We start from the raw sequence: 15,424 nt of genomic DNA, 5'->3' as shown, positions 1-15,424 counted from the left end.
GCACCTGCTGCTTCCCATAGGGCAGCAGGAACGGCAAGGGTAGCCACGGGCTCTGCCTAACGCCGGCTTCCTCCCTTTCCATCCCCTTCCAGCTCCTCCCCGGTGTGCACAGCAAGGTTACCCGAGGGCACCATGCTTTATCCAGCGGCAGCAGCCAGGTGCACGGTGCCGTCCTGGCTTCCCTCCTGCTGTGTTTCCCCTGGTGGCCCTAGCACTGCCACCCTGCAGGGGTGGCACTTGAGGCTGCTGGAGCCCAGCTGGTGCCCTCGGTGGGGAGGACCTCCCCAGAGGAAGGATGCTGTGCCTCTCCCTGCAGCCCCAGCACTGGAAGCAACTCAAGAACTAGGCGAGCAGCACTTGCGTGCGAGAAGGGCTGGATCCTGACTCAGCCAAGCTGATGCAACTGCTTCTTTTGCTTTTGGCCAGGGCCTTGGAGGGTCAAAAATCCCCCCAGCTTTGCTCAGTGGGCAAGGCTTGGTGTGGAGCTGCTGGAGGCTGGGCTGAGTGGGAAGCCCTGCCTGCTTGCGTGGTGCTGCTGCACCTCCGCAGCGCTGCAGGGAGGACAGAAGGGAGAGGGTTAAGGAGAAGCCCCGTCCGGCCATCGAACCTGCTGTATGGGGAAGAAGAGGATGAGGAGCCAAGGTCAGGGGTCCGAGGCCCATGTGCTTCCTGCTCCCAGGCTTGGCAGGAGCCGGGGGAAACGGGGAAGGAAGGGAGTCTCATAAATACTGCGGCAGGGCCGGACGTGGCTGCCGGAGAGCACAGCCCTTCCTCTGCTCCGCTCACTGCCGGGGTCTTCCCACTGCCCCTGCCCCTCAGGGAGCCCCCAGGGACCGGTCACTGGGGAGCCCTGGCTCTGTACCATGCTGGTCCCAGCTCCAGCAGGCGGCTTTCCACGTGGCTCCCTGTGGGAATGGGCAGGGGGGTGGCATCTTCCCATCAGTGGTAAAGAAAGGATCCCCACGGGGCAGCAGTGTTTTCATGCGTTCCCCTTCTTCTCACCCACCCTCAGACTGCGCAGGCTGCAAGGAGGAGATCAAGCAAGGCCAGTCCCTCCTGGCGCTGGAGAAGCAGTGGCATGTCAGCTGCTTCAAGTGCCAAACATGCGGGATCATCCTCACCGGGGAGTACATCAGCAAGTGAGTGCCACTGGCTGGGCTTCCCCTGCTGCTGGGGCTGCAGCACTGGGAGATTGGGCACCTGGCCATGGGGAGGGGGTGGTTTGGTGTCTGAGCTGCTCTCCAGGAGAGGCACCAAAGTCAAAACAGCATAAGGCAGTGCTGAATTTGTCCTTGAATACACAGGGAGCAGGAGCTGGGGAAAGGCAGTACAACAAATCCGGGCAGGAGGTAGATTGAGAAGCCGAGGGCTGGTGCCCGAGGTGCCCTCTCCAGCCAGGATCAGGCTCCCCAGACAGGCAGCGAGCAAGTGCCCCATGGGCAGGTGGCTCCCGGGGGTACTGTTTGGGCTGGGGGGATTTTGGCAATGCTGCAGGTGGTGCCCAGCCCAGCTCGCCTGCCTCACCCCGCTCTCCTCCCTTTCCTGAAGGGATGGAGTCCCGTACTGCGAGTCTGACTACCATGCCCAGTTCGGCATCAAGTGCGAGACCTGTGACCGGTACATCAGCGGCAGAGTCCTGGAGGTGAGTCTCGGGGCCATGGCCACTTGTCCTGCCCTGTAATGGGGGCTGTGTGCGTCCCACCCATCATCCTTGTCACAGCATCCCTCCCTCGGGGCCATGGCTGTCCCTGCAGCAGGGGTGTGGGCACGGTCCGAGCACCTTGTCTGGAGGGCGGCAGTGGGAGGAGAAGGAGCCAGGGCTGGAGGAGGAGCAGCACCATGCTGCGCACCATTGGAGAGGTGGCTCAGGTCCCCGAGCCCCCGAAGCACCCCCGGTGGTGACCTGGCTGTGCTGGGACGTGACCAGAGCCCCAGCTGTGGGGACACCAGCCCTAACCAGCTGCCACCGTACCTAGCTCCAGAGCATTCCCAGCCTGCCGAGCGCATTCCGGCAAGCAGCCTGCCAGTTGCCTTGGAAACACATCCAGCACGGCGGTGTGCGGGGGACTGCAGCACCCTGCCTGCAGGCAGCCTCCCTGTGCACCCCCCAGGGCTGCCACCAGAGCAGGACCCCTGCCCTGGGACGGATCTGGAGGAGGCTTTGCTTTTGCTCAGCGTTCTAGCCAGCAGGAGCTGCTCCAGCATGCAGGGATCCAATGGGTGCAGGTGGCCGTGGTGCAGGTTTGGGGCGATTGTAGAGCTGTACGGTCAGGAGCAGCCAGGCGGGTGGAGGTTGTAGTTTTTGGGGGAAAGAGAGGCCTTTGGGGGCTGGTCCTTCCTGCAGTCCTGCTCCTGGGGGTGGGGGTTTAGGCATGCTTGCTTTCTGTTTCTATCCCCAACATCTGCAGGGGGAAGAAGGCTGGAATGTGATCTGGTCTGAGCGTAATCTAAAGGGTCAGGAGGTGGGAGGCAGAGAGAAAGATGTCAGAACAAAACACGCTGTGGTTTTCAGACCTGCTGGTCCTGCTGTGGTGGCACAGAGAGGCAGCGATGCTGGAAGTCACTCCTGAGCCCTTCCACTCTGTGCAGCGGGGTGGGAGGGAACTGATCCCCGAGCAGCACTGGCACCCGCTTCTCTGCCACCCCAGCCAGCAGTGATAGGAAGCAGTATCCAAAAATGAGAGGTACCACAGCTCTGCAGCAAGCCAGGCACAGACTCTATGGGCTGCAGCAGCAGCAGTTGTGTAGCCAGCAGCTGGAGGAGGGGGCTGAAGCCTGCTGGAGCTGCCCCAGGGCTCCTCCAGCCTGGCGCACCTACAAGCAGCGCTCACCCTCTGGTCCCTGCTGGTTGGGCTGGCCTAAGAGCACTGCACCTGCCCAGGGACCTCTCCTGAAGCTGGAGCCAGGACCCGCCAGCACCTTCCTCCTCATCCTCCCTCGGGGAGCTGCCCCTGCCTGGGAAGGCTTTCTGCTGACTTTCTGCTTCGCGCTGGCTGCTGCGAGCATGAGCTCAGCACTGCAGCAGCTGCTGCAGAGCAGCTGCCCGGCACAGGGCTGCTTGCTTAGCAAACCTCCAGGAGGAGCATGGCGAAGCCAGAGTCTCCCTCAGCTTGAACCTCAGCTCCCGTGGGGCAGTCCGGTCCCTGACAGCACCCTGCCAGTACTGGAGCATCCTCAGCCACCTGCTGCATCCCATCCACCTGCCAGCAGTGCTGAGGGGCAGGAAGCAGGAGCAGTATGGTGTGCAGGATGCTCTGCCCCTCCGGCACGGGGTTTAAGGGCAGATAAGAGGAGTGAGAGGGAGCTGGGACCCCAGGCTCTTGGCACCCTCCATCTCTAGGATACTCACTGCACTGCTCTTAGGGTTTTCCTTGCCTGGTGCAGCCACATCCGCTTAGGATGAGCGTGCGATGTTCCTGCCCCTACATATGTGATGGGGCAGACGGCCAGCTCTGCCTGTGCTGGGCCATGGGGAGACAGATGCTGGTTGGATCCCAGCAGATGCCCCGAGCAGCCACAACCTCACAGCAGCACCAGGGAGTGCTCCTTGTGCGCGGCGCTCTGCCGGGCTGGAAGTAATGCGCCGTGGCACTGGGGTCCCTGCAGGCAGCAGCAAGGTGCCAGGCGAGGTGCCACCTCCTCGCAGGCATTGTCACCGAGCTGAGAGCAGCAAGGCGCTGCGGTCCCAGTGGCCGTGCCGGGCAGGCAGGCACCCCACAGCCCAGGGAGCTGGCACTGCTCCTGGCCCTGCTCAGCGTCTGCCTGAGCGCTCCCCGTGAAACCAGAGCTTTAATCGTCTTTCCTGGCAGGGCACAGGATGGAAAGGGCGCCTTTACATAATTGTAGGCCCTAACAAGCCTTCCCGTGCTATCTGCCAGCCTGAGGGCTTTCAAAGGGGCTGGAGCTGCGCAGCCAGGCGTGAATGATTAATGAGGCTGTGAGGGACTCCCGAGTGGTAACAAACGGGTCCTGCCACCCACAGCCTCTGCCGGCCTTTATGAACTGTAATATTAAGCAGTATAAAGCAAGCAGGGCTTGCACACAGTTTTGGAGAGGAGCGGTGGGTGCTGGGGACATGGGGTGTCTGTTTGCACGATGGGGAGCAGCCGGTCCCACTGCGCTCCTGCACGCTACGTCTGCAGCGCTTCCCTCCCAGCCTGGTCCGACCCAAAACAGCAGCACTTTTCCCATATAGGAAAAGGCATTTGTGTTATTTTTTTCCCTTAGTGTCAGCACACTGAGCCGCAGGGGGACACTAAGAGGGTCTGAGAGCACCGAGCTCACCTTGCTGCAGCACATCCTTTACCAGGGGCCCGTGTCTGCAGCCACTGGGAAATGTGGGGCTGGGACTGCAGGCGTGCTGGCCCATGGTGTTTTAGGAGCTGGGGTTTAGCTGAGTTGTTTTCAGTCTCTTTCCCACGTGTTTATATCTGTCTCTGGTTGGCACAGCCCCATGTGATGGTGGGTTCTTTTTGGCATAGACCAGAGGGGAAAAGCCCCTGGCTGCCATCCACACCCTGCGGGGATCAGTTCCCTGCTGATTTTGTGGGCAATCGCCACTTTCCTGGTGGCTGCTCTCACTGATCTTCACAGCAGATTTTCGTGTTGATCCTCCCCATTTCCAACTGTTTCCAGCCCCCTCTATCATCACCATTCCCTCTGTCAGCCAGAGCCTCATCTTCCCTCTGCCAACCCAAATTATCCTCCACCCTCTCTTGGGTTATTGCAGGAGTAAAATGTCCTTTGGGGCTGTGCTCCAACTCCTCCTAGCCCCGAGCTGGTTCCTGCCTCCCAGCTTCAGAGCCCAGAAAACGAGCCTATAACTGAAATGCTAGGAGTGGAGGCAAGCTACCAATTAAACCCCTGGTTGCTGTCAAAGAGCAGGGGGAGCAGCCCAGCTCCGGCTCAGCTTTGGGACCCCCCCGGCTCTGCTAGCCTCTGGTTTTGGGCTCCCAGTCTGAGAGCTGGCAGGCTTGGGGCTGTTTCTGGATGAACGGCTTCCACTGCGTCCTGCCTTGCTCAGGGCCCTTTCCCCTTGCAGGCGGGAGGGAAGCACTACCACCCCGCCTGCGCCAGGTGCGTGCGCTGCCACCAGATGTTCACGGAAGGCGAGGAGATGTACCTCACAGGTAGGAACCCCGCTGTGCTGGCAAGGGACGTTCCCCGGTCCAGAGGAGGTGGCCCAGGACCCCGTCCCGTCTGCCCCGTCTGCCCCTTGCCCAGGTTATGCCAAGAGCAGCACCGCAGTGGTGAGGCTCTCACCCAGCATGGCCACTGGCTTGGTGTCAGAGCAGCTCGCCCCTGCCCGCAGCCACCTTAGGTTCTGCCTCCTGTGCAAGGTTTGGTTCCTCTCAATAACCTGTGCTTGCCCATCATCCCAAATCACTGATTGGCACATGGGTGGTGAAGGGGCTGTTGTGCACAGTAAGAGCCAGGGTGGGGGTCCCAGGAAAGCCCCCGTTGTGGGCAGCAGGGACAGCGTGTTCAGGTGTCTCCCTGGGGCACAGCCACCCCCAGAAGCTGTCCCTGCAGAGTGCAGGACTTGCACACCTCTAGCACCAGTGCAGCTCGTGCACCAGCGCATTTCTTGCTCTGTGCAGCTGGGGGGAGCACAGACACGTCCCCCTGGGGGACAGCGGGCTCTGGGACAGTGTTGGAGATGGCAGGGCTTGGGGCACTCAGGGACAGGACAGGACAATCTCTAACTGGGGGTGCAGGCTGTGCACAGAGCTCAAACGCTTTCCCTTTGCACTTCAGGCTCTGAAGTGTGGCACCCCATCTGCAAGCAGGCGGCCCGAGCAGAGAAGAAGCTGAAGGTAGGTGGCAGGGCGAGGGGTCTCTCCCAGAGGTGGCATGTCCCAGGCGATGCCACCCTAGAGTCTTGTCCCATGCTGCGGCAGTGTCCCAACCCAGCATGGTTCCTGAGCGTGTGTGAACCCCGTCCCCACTGTCAGGGGGACAGCATTGGGCACAGCAGCCCCTCGCCAGCCCCACATCCCCTGAGAGGGTCGTGGGTAGCGGGTGGGGGATACCCCTGCAGGAAGGCTCAGCCCCAGCACAAGCACTGCTCGCTGCCCCCGCTGCCCTGCCTGGGCTGGGCTCTGCCTGGGCTCTCACCTGCCCTTGCTCTTCTGCCCCCACAGCACAGAAGGACGTCAGAAACCTCCATCTCGCCCCCTGGGTCCAGCATCGGCTCCCCTAACAGAGTCATCTGCGTAAGTACAGCTCTGCCCTCATCCCCACGGGGCAGAACTGTGACCATGGATTTGGGGTGACTCAGGGAGGGGGAGACAGTTCCCAGCCCCACATCCGGGGACAGCATGGATGAGTCATGTCCACTCGCCCCATTGGCACAGAGTGGAGCACCCAGAAGGATGCTGTCCCGCTGTCCCCTCATCCCAGTTCCTCTGCTCCATCCCGCTGCTGCCTCTTGGGCACCTCTGCTCACCTCTCGCCTCTGCTGTGGTGGTGCTGGGGCTCTGGGTGCTTGTGCCAGCTCTGCACTGTGTGCTCCAGCCTCCCCTTCCCTCTTCTTCTCTCCCTTTCCGTCTCTCTGTCTCTGTCTCTCCCTCTCCCTAGGCTAAAGTGGATAATGAGATCCTTAATTACAAAGACCTGGCAGCTCTTCCCAAGATTAAAGCCATCTATGAAGTGCAGCGTCCTGACCTCATTTCATACGAGCCCTATCACAGATACACGTCAGATGAGACGCTGGAGAGATATAGCTATGGGGAGGTACTGAGAGCTTGGACATGCCCGGAGCCAGACCCCAGTCTGGGGACATGGTGTGGGGCTTCACCCGGTTCTCCAGGAGCCCTGCGGGGAGGCAGGACAAGGGGGGACCTGTCCGCAAGGGAGCAGAGGTCATCCTCGTTGAGGTGGTAGGGAGCTCTCCATGGCAGCCACGAGCAGGAGGGCATGGTGTGGGCTCGCATCCCGCCGGGGTGCAGGGACAGACCGCCAAAAGGGCAACGAGTCTGTTCTCACTGTGACGTGGGGAAAACGAGCCACTGTGTGGAGCCGCTGTCACCACTCCCATTACTCACGCGCTGTCTCTGTCTCTCCTCTCTGCCTCCCGCTGCCTCCAGTCCCTGGGGACCCTCTCCCCGTACTCGCAGGTAATGGCACCGCGGGGTCTGACGCTGCTGGGGCTCCGCTCGACGTCCCCTGCCGAGTGCTGGCCCAAGGTGGGGAGACAGGGGGGACCCCATCCCTTAGGGCTGCTTCTGCCCAGCTCCTGGGCTCTGCTGCCTATGTTTTGGTGGCAGGGGGGGCAGAGCAGCCTGGGGACGTCCTGCAGCCCACACAGGACACACGTGCACGCCAGCATCCTCGGCCACAGGGTGCCTCCCTGCACCAGCCTGCCTCCCTCGCTCATCCCGTCAGCTCTAACCCCTGCTCCTCTCCATCCCCAGGACATCTATGAGAGCTTTGACATGCGGCAGAGGCGAGCCTCCAGCCCTGGCTACATCGACTCTCCCACCTACAGCCGGCAGGGCATGTCCCCTACCATCCCGAGGTCCCCCCACCACTTCTACCGCTCAGGTGAGGATTTCGGCTGTGAGCCCAGGCTGGGCCATGCTCAGACCCCCACACAGAGCAAGGGTCACCCCCTGCTTCTCTCAGGGGACCTCGGTGGTCCATCCCCTGGCAAGCAGGCTGGGACTAGGACTCAGGAGTGGTGGGGTCCCTTGGGGGCTGGCAGCGACCAGCTCCGCTGTGTGCATCCTCCAGTTCTCCTCCAAAGAGAGGCCAAGGGGGCTCAGACCTGAGCCGGGGCTCATGGAGAACTGGCTAGGGGGGTGGTGGTCCCCAAGATCCAGCAAAGCCTAGAAGAGAGAAGCTCCCTCAGCTGTCTTGGTAGCTGCAGGGAGCATGCATGTGGGTGCTTGTGCTGCAAGAGCTGCAAGGAAGGGCCCTGTGCATGCACGCGTGCACCCTGGAGATCAGCAGGGGAGCAAGCAGAGTGTGGTGTGCCTGGTCTCCTGGCCTTGGGAGCCAGGGAGGAGTGGACAGGAGAAGCCGAGGTTGGTGTGTTCGGAGGTGCTGCCTCCCCATGCTGCCCCTATGCCGCACCACCAAGGTCCCGAGCTAACATCACCCACCGCGGGGCTCCCTCTGCATCCCGCCTTCATTTGGGGGTAATGGAAATGTCCGTCCATTCCCCCAGGTGGAAATCCCCCACCTGCTCTGGCACACCTCCCCCTGGGCCGCAACCTGCCACATGTCCCCGTCCCCACCGCCATGTGGGCCGTGCCCAGCTCATCTAACACCACTGCCTTTAACGCCCGTTTTCTTCTGCCTCTCATTCTCTCTGTTGGTCACTTATGGCTGCTTCTGCTCGGCACCGCATAGGCACAGAAAGCGGGCGCAGCTCCCCCTACTATAGCCAGTTAGATGTGAGGTCTTCTACTCCAACCTCATACCAAGCACCCAAGCATTTCCACATTCCAGGTAGGCTCCGGAGCCCCCCGGCCCCCCGGGGAAGCGCTGTGTCTGTCGCATGCCCGCATGTGCCATCCCCTGTGTGTTGCATGCATAGCTCCGCCACCTGCCTAGAGCCAGCTGGCAGCAGGATCTCCCCCCGGCAGAGGCCATCCATAAACAGGACCTGCAGCTCAAACTCTCCCCTCTCTCCATCACCACCCAGGTGTCCCGGAGCCCCCCAGAGTCTGCCTGACCCCCTCAATGTCCCTCTTGTCCCCCCTGCCCAACCTCCTTCCACCTGCACACCCAGACGAGCCCCTGCGGAGCCTGTCCCCCCTGCCTACCCCAGGACCACAAGGCGGCGCGTGTCTGCCGGAGGCCTTTCCGTGCCCCTCCCCTTACAGATGACTATTTTATACTCCCCCTAGGGCCCGCCGCTCCCTCCCCCCAGACTCTTCTGGGCTTGCCAGCTGCCTGCTCCCCTTCTGCAGGGATTGCAGGGGGCCACCAGGTAAGGGTCACCACCCGCTCCCGGCCACGCAGAGCCCACGGGGGTGGGGGTGGAGGGGGGAGAGGAGGGAGGGAAGCAGGCAGAGCCACCCAGCTGTCCTCCTGCATAGGCAGGGGAGCTGGAGGAGAGCCCCAGCCCACCCTGCCCAGCTTCAGGCATCTCCCATTGCCCTGTCCCACCACCAGAGCGTGGGACCATCAGCACATAGGTAACACCCCGGACCACAAGGACACCCGCAGGCTCCCCACCACAGTCCCCTGCTCCCACCCTGTCTCCCCCATCCCCAGCAGGGCCCTGCCCTCCTGCAGGTCGGTGCTTTATGGATGGCCCCCTCCCCGCTCCGCCAGCTCAGCTGCCCAGCCCCTGGGCTCTCGGCGCAAGGCTGCAGCTCGCTTTCCCTTCCAGCTGGCTCTTTTCTCTCTCTGCTGCGGAAAGAGGCTTTGAATGACTTTGCTGTGCCCCTCAGGCGGCTCACAGGTGGTTCTCTCAGGCGCTGTCACCCCCCCCATGCCATGAACCTCGTCCGGCCACGGTGCCTCGCTGCTGGCTGGCAGGGCCGGCGGTTCGGGCTGTGCCCCCTCCCACGGTGCATGCTGACCTGGGGCGCTCGCTGCATGGCCCTGTGCCCACCACTGCCCACCCCGGCCCCGGCTGAGCTCCCAGCCCCATTACGGAGCCAGCCTGGGTCCGGTCAGGCACCTGGAGCTGGAGGCAGCTGCGTGCTGGAAGCTGACGTGGGGCAGCATCTGCAGGGCTTCCATCCCGTCCGCTCTCCGCAAGCTCGCACTGACCTCCCCGTCTGTCCTTCTTCCCTTTTTTCTTCCCTTCCTTCTTTCCCAGCAGCCGGCGAGAGCAACATCTACCGGAAACCCCCCATCTACAAGCGACACGGTCAGTGTGCATGCTGCTTGCGGGGTCTGCTCACCAGCCCGGGTCTCTGTTAGGTGCATGGAGGGAGACGCGGGCAGGAGAGGTGTTGGTGAGCTGGGCTGTGGGGGACAGTGTGCCTGCTTCCCCTCCAGAATCCCTTTAATTAGGTTTAGTGCAAGAAAAAGGCAGCTTTGGGATGTGTCCTTCATGGGAGGATGATAGTGGGGAGCCCAGGCTCGGGAGGTTATCGGGAGAGGGCAGGAGCAGGGCACAGGTGAGGGCTGGGCAGGGGACAGGAAGAGCCCCGGGAGGGGGGCTGAGGCCACAAGGGGTGGCAGAGGGGACGAGGGTGACCCCAGGAGTCAGAGCAGCCTCAGGAAAGGGATGAAGATGGGGCTTTACAGCTTCACATGGAGCCCTTGGATAAAATCACAGCCCGTCCTGGACGGACACTGCAGGAAATGTACCCGGGGTGCTGGAGGGTGGGGAGGAGGCTTGGGGGGGGGCTGGTGCCCCAGCGGGGCTGGCTTGCGCTCCCCCCGCTTGCTTGCTGACTCGGTGGGGCAGCAGCAGCCCGAAGCAGTAACCGTGTCTCCTCTCTCTCTGCGGGCTCCCCTTCCCCACCTGCCCAACTCTCCGCTGGCTGCCTGCGCCTGCTGCTGTAAGTAGCTGCCCGTTGTGGGCTCCCCTGCGCCTGCTTGGGTGGTGGGGTGGCTCTGCCTGCACCTTTCTGCCTGGTGCCTGGCTCCTGCGGGACAGCCACCGAGCTGTGCGAGCAGGAGAGGGTCCCACGCAGTCTGTCCTTGGTGCCCCTTCCCCTGCAAGTGTCCTGGCCCCGGGGGGTTGAGCCCCTTCCCCAGCTGGAGCTGCTGGGACCACCCCTCTGCTGCTGCCACCTGCCCTGGCAGTAACCCTCCGGCTGCCCTCTCCCCAGCAGGACTGTGCCTGCCTCCATCCCTTCCTACGTGAGCCTCCCTCAGGTGCCTGGGCACTTGTGGGTGCCGTGACAGCCTGGGGACACGGGTGCTGGTGGTGCTGGGGCTTGCCGTGGTGCTGTGGGCCTGGGGCTATCAGCCCCCTGGGGACTTCCCAGCCAAACTGTGTTTGTGACCGTTCCCACCGTCTGCCACTGCATCCGTGTCTCCAGGAGGTGTCAGTAGTCTGAAAATGGATCATTTCCAGCTCTGCTCTGGGCTGTCCCAAGCACAAATGGCTGGTGGACACCAGGGAGAGGGGAGGGAAGAAGATTTGTGTTTGTCCCAGGGTGGATGTTTGCAGGTGCTGCCAGAGGGACTCAGTGTCCTCATTACAGCTCTCCCTGCTCCTTTTGCAGACGACATCCCTGCAGCCACCAAAAGCAAAACGAGTGAAGACATCGCACAGTCGTCCAAGTACAGCCCTGCCTACTCACCAGACCCCTACTACCACTCCGAGTCGGAGTACTGGTCCTTCCAAAGCTCCCCTAAAGGTAACAGCCCCCCCCCAGTGCTGTGGGAAAGGGAAACCCAACCCCCCCCCAAATCAGGCACCCCCAGGGAGGGTATCTCCCTGGGCTGGACCTCAACCTGAAGATGGGTTTGAGCTGAGATACCCACCAGAGTGACCCCAAAATCCTAGCAGCCCTTGGGACCTGGCTGTCCTCTTGCAGCTGGGGACTGCCTCCCATCCCACCTTCACCCATCTGACCCCTACATGTGTCTCCTTGCAGCCCCCCGGGCCCGGAGATTCTCATCAGGAGGCGAGGAGGATGGGTACGAGCGGGGCATGCACAAGGTGAGCAATGTCCCTGCCCGCTGCCTGGCAGGGGAGGGACTGGAGAGGTGGCAGCGAGCTCCACATCATCTCCTTGCTCCATGGTCGGGGTGCCACTGCCATTGCCATCCCTTGCCCTCTGCCATTGCCATCCCTCGCCCTCTGCCATCTCTCCCCCCTCGGCCATCTGCAATATGGGGCTGAAGGATTGGGGTGCACCCCATCCCAGCACCTTGTCCCTGGAAGGTGACGTGCCAGCAGGCAGGGGGGGGCTGCAGCAGGGACGGGAGCGGTGCAAGTGGCTTTCCCTGCGTGCCCAGATCCAGAGCGGCATCGGCAGGCTGATCCTGAGGGAGGAGATGAAGGCTCGCTCCAACTCTTACGCAGACCCCTGGACGCCCCCTCGCAGCTCAGCCAGCAGCAGAGAAGCCCTGCACACGGCTGGCTACGAGGGTTCCCTCAACGGCTGTAAGGAAATCTGTCCATCTGTCCATCCATCCCATCCAGGGGGGAAGGACATGGGAGTGGGGGGCCCTTGGAAATGACAAAGCACAGCCATGGGGGGGTTCTGAGCTGTCGTGGGCTCACTGTGTGCTGTTGGCATATCTGGGACCTCCTGGCACCCAGAGCTGCTGCCAGTGTGGATGCCCCTGCCTGCTTCGTGCTCTCCTCCCTCATGGCACGGCTGCCCCCGCAGAGCTGGGGCTGTGAGCAGGACCGGGAGGGCGAGGTGGGGGGAGCTCTGTAGTGTGTGGTTCTCGCCCCCCTGACCCAGCTCTGCTCCCTTTGCAGCCCCCCGGATGCACTACCTGGCTGACAGCGGTGAGTGCATCCCTCGCCCCTCTGCACCTGCTCCTCCCCGGGGGCCAGAGCTTGGAGCTCGGGGGCTGGAGGAGGTGTTGGCACCCAGGGAGGCATGGGGAGAGGAAGGAGCCCCCCTGGTTGTGCCAGGGCAGTGCTGGGAGAGCTGGGGGCAGAGAAACCAGGAGAGGAGGAGGTTTGGAAGGGAGCTGTTGGGATGGAGGAGGAGGGAGGGCTGCTGCAGAAGAGGGTGCTGGCTGGGAATGAGTTGGGGATGGAAAGGGGACAGAGCCAGGCGAGTCTGGAGCTGGGCAGGGACGGGGCAGTACTGGGAAGGCAAACTGACTCTGAGCAGCTCGCCTGGGGATGCAGGAGCACGTCTGTGCAGTGACTGAGGGGATGCATTGGGGAAGGGATGAATGGCACGGGTTTGGTGCTGTCCTGTGCCCTGGGGCCAGCCCCTGCGTTTTCCCTCATGCCCCGTGGCGGTTTCCTTGCAGACCCCCTCATTTCTAAGTCGGCCTCCCTCCCTGCCTACAGGAGGAATGGGTTGCACAGGGTAAGTGCCTCCTGCTACTCCCCCCCTGCACCCCACTGCCACCTCTGCTCTGTGCCAACCCCAAATAATCCTTAGTGGGGCGCTGCTGGAGAGGGAGGTCCAGCCCCAGTGGTAGATCTCACCCCCGTCCTGCAGGTCACGTTGCTTTGCTCCTTACCTTAGGGATTGGGAGACCTGGTGCTGCCTCCCTGTGACCTGGGCTTGTCACTGCCTTGTCCATTCCCCTCCCCGTGCCTCAGTTTCCCCACTGCCAGGCGCAGGGAGCAGGTCCTGCTTTGGGCTGGGCAGGTGCCGTCCCCTCTGGGGACGTGGGAGGTGCTGTGCTGGAGGGGGTCGGTCTGGAGGGGACCCTTCTCACCCTTCCCTCTCTCCGCACATCCCTCCCGCAGCCTCCCAGCGCGGAGCTTTTCCACTATGACAGCACCAATGCCGTCAACTGGGGGATGCGAGGTAAGGTGCTGCGGGACTGGGGATGGCAAAGGGGGGAGACCCCATGGGTATTGGGCACCGGGGGGCTGCCCAGCCCACTGCGGGCAGCTCCAGAAAATGGGGTCTGGGCCAGAGGGGGGAAATGGGGAGGAGGAAGGGTGTCTCTGCAGCTCCGAGGGGGGATGCTCGCAGTGGAGGGGGCTCTGGCTAATGTCTCTTTCGTCTTTTTCTGTCCCCACAGAGTACAAGGTACGATGGCCCTGCTCCGGGGAGTGACTGCCACCCAGAGGTGACACCCAGAGAAGAGCCCTTGCGTCCCCAGACCCTGTTGGGGGAAGTTTTGCCATCTCCTTGCAATGCCCTCCCTTCGTTCCCCTCCGTTCCCTACCCAACAACTCCATCCTTGTACCATGTACAATCCTTGTACTTTGTACCCGTCCTGGCAGGGCCCCCAGCCCCTTGCCGAGCAGAAATGTCTCCCGGGTGAGGAACGGAGAGGGGTAGCCCTGCCAGTGCTCCCAGGCTCAGCTTGTCTCTGGGTCGCTCCTGCCGCTGCAGAGCGAACAGCAGACCTTTGGGTTGCCTTCCACAGCTACCGAGGTGGCCCAGGGTGGATTAGGGTCAGCCTGAAAGCAAATCCCCCCCTCTGCCCTGTCCCCCTCAGGCCCTGGGGGCAGCTGTGCCACCCAAGCCCTGCTAAACATGGCGTGGCCCCACTGCTGTGCTCTCCTGGCCCCCAAGCTCTGCCATGCCCTCTGTCCCCCCACAGATATACCCCTACGAGCTGCTCCTGGTGAAGACGAGGGGGAGGAACCAGCTGCCCAAAGATGTGGACAGGACTCGGTTAGAGGTGAGGCGAGCCTCTCCCATGGGGCACAATCTCCTTGGGGGATCGCAGAGGTACCTGGTTACATGCGGGATGTCCCCATAGCCTGTCCTCATGGACGAGCAAGGAGTATCTCCACGGCGCCCCAGCAGCACACAGGTGCTGCAGGACCCCATCGCACCCAGCAAGACCCCCCACGTGCCCTCCTGCCTCCCTGTAGCCCCTGTGGGTGCCGTCAGACCGGGGTGGGGGTCCCGGCCCCCTGCCTGCCCCAGCTGCCCCTCTCTCCCCAGCGCCACCTCTCCCAGGAGGAATTCTACCAGATCTTTGGCATGACCATCGCTGAGTTCGACCGCCTGGCCCTCTGGAAGAGGAACGAGCTGAAGAAGCAGGCTCGGCTGTTTTAAAAGCAGTGCACTATAAATATATACATACCTATAAATATATACATAGAAAGATCTCTATATTGCAGCTCTGTATGATTCTCAGTACTGTACGTGGCAGAGGCGCCCTCTGCACCCCTGAGAGTGAATTGGAATCTCACAGATAATTTTATGCTCTGTCTCCTTTTCTTCTCGAACCTTGTTTCTGTATTGAGCCTTGGGTTTTGTCAGGGGCTAATTTCACGTGAGCCCCTCGGTGCCCATCGCTGCTGCCCCTCGTGGCGAGGGGCAATGCTCTGGGTACGTCTGCAGGAAGCCAGGGTCCCACCAGGGGCAGCCACGGGGGCACCTTCAGCCTCACCATTTATCCCCAGAAATAGAAATCCAGGACATGGGACAAGGGATGAGGAAGACCCCTGGGGAGCAGGGTGCACCCCCACAGGTCAAAGCGCAGTCCCAAGCCCCAGTGCTTCCCCTGCTGTTGCCTTGCCCTGCAACCCCTGTAGTGCTACGGAGCCAGTTTCTCCTCCCAAAGTGCTGCAATGACAACTTCTCAGGCTGTCCCAAATCTAAGCCCTTCTCGAATGAATAACCCAAGCCACCTCCTGCCTCGTGCAGCTTGTTGCTGCTCTTCCGGTTTGGCCAGGGCCAGGAGAGCAGGGAGCGGGCAAGCTGCAGGGCTTGGGGCTGCTGTGCTTTCCAGTGGGAGCTGGGGTATCGGCACCCATGGGTGTTTGTTTTTTCTTACCGATAGGGTTATTTCCACACTAACATCTTTTCTGGTGTGGGTCCCCCTGCCACCAGCGGCAGCTCCGGGAGCTTTGTGCTGGTGGGGACGGGAGCAGGAAGGGTAAAATTGTTCTGGT

General features: G+C 62.3%; 1 protein-coding gene across 1 annotated transcript in view; it reads left to right on the top strand.

Annotated features, from left to right (window-relative positions):
* The window catches only part of ABLIM3 (actin binding LIM protein family member 3), a 41,151-nt gene extending 26,569 nt beyond the window's left edge, over positions 1-14,582 (top strand). The window contains exons 5-23 of the mRNA XM_035563935.1: positions 1,013-1,139; positions 1,549-1,642; positions 5,042-5,129; positions 5,758-5,816; positions 6,144-6,215; positions 6,580-6,735; positions 7,089-7,118; positions 7,416-7,545; positions 8,356-8,454; positions 9,782-9,829; positions 11,142-11,276; positions 11,517-11,581; positions 11,881-12,028; positions 12,353-12,382; positions 12,862-12,920; positions 13,310-13,370; positions 13,591-13,598; positions 14,119-14,199; positions 14,469-14,582. Of these exons, the coding sequence (XP_035419828.1) occupies positions 1,013-1,139; positions 1,549-1,642; positions 5,042-5,129; positions 5,758-5,816; positions 6,144-6,215; positions 6,580-6,735; positions 7,089-7,118; positions 7,416-7,545; positions 8,356-8,454; positions 9,782-9,829; positions 11,142-11,276; positions 11,517-11,581; positions 11,881-12,028; positions 12,353-12,382; positions 12,862-12,920; positions 13,310-13,370; positions 13,591-13,598; positions 14,119-14,199; positions 14,469-14,582 (1,604 nt within the window). The remainder of the gene's footprint in view (positions 1-1,012; positions 1,140-1,548; positions 1,643-5,041; positions 5,130-5,757; positions 5,817-6,143; positions 6,216-6,579; positions 6,736-7,088; positions 7,119-7,415; positions 7,546-8,355; positions 8,455-9,781; positions 9,830-11,141; positions 11,277-11,516; positions 11,582-11,880; positions 12,029-12,352; positions 12,383-12,861; positions 12,921-13,309; positions 13,371-13,590; positions 13,599-14,118; positions 14,200-14,468) is intronic.
* The last annotated feature ends 842 nt before the right edge of the window (positions 14,583-15,424 follow it).

This window comes from Cygnus atratus, chromosome 14 (assembly GCF_013377495.2).
Source record: "Cygnus atratus isolate AKBS03 ecotype Queensland, Australia chromosome 14, CAtr_DNAZoo_HiC_assembly, whole genome shotgun sequence".
Taxonomy (NCBI): domain Eukaryota; kingdom Metazoa; phylum Chordata; class Aves; order Anseriformes; family Anatidae; genus Cygnus; species Cygnus atratus.
This window is presented reverse-complemented; position numbering and strand designations above follow the sequence as displayed.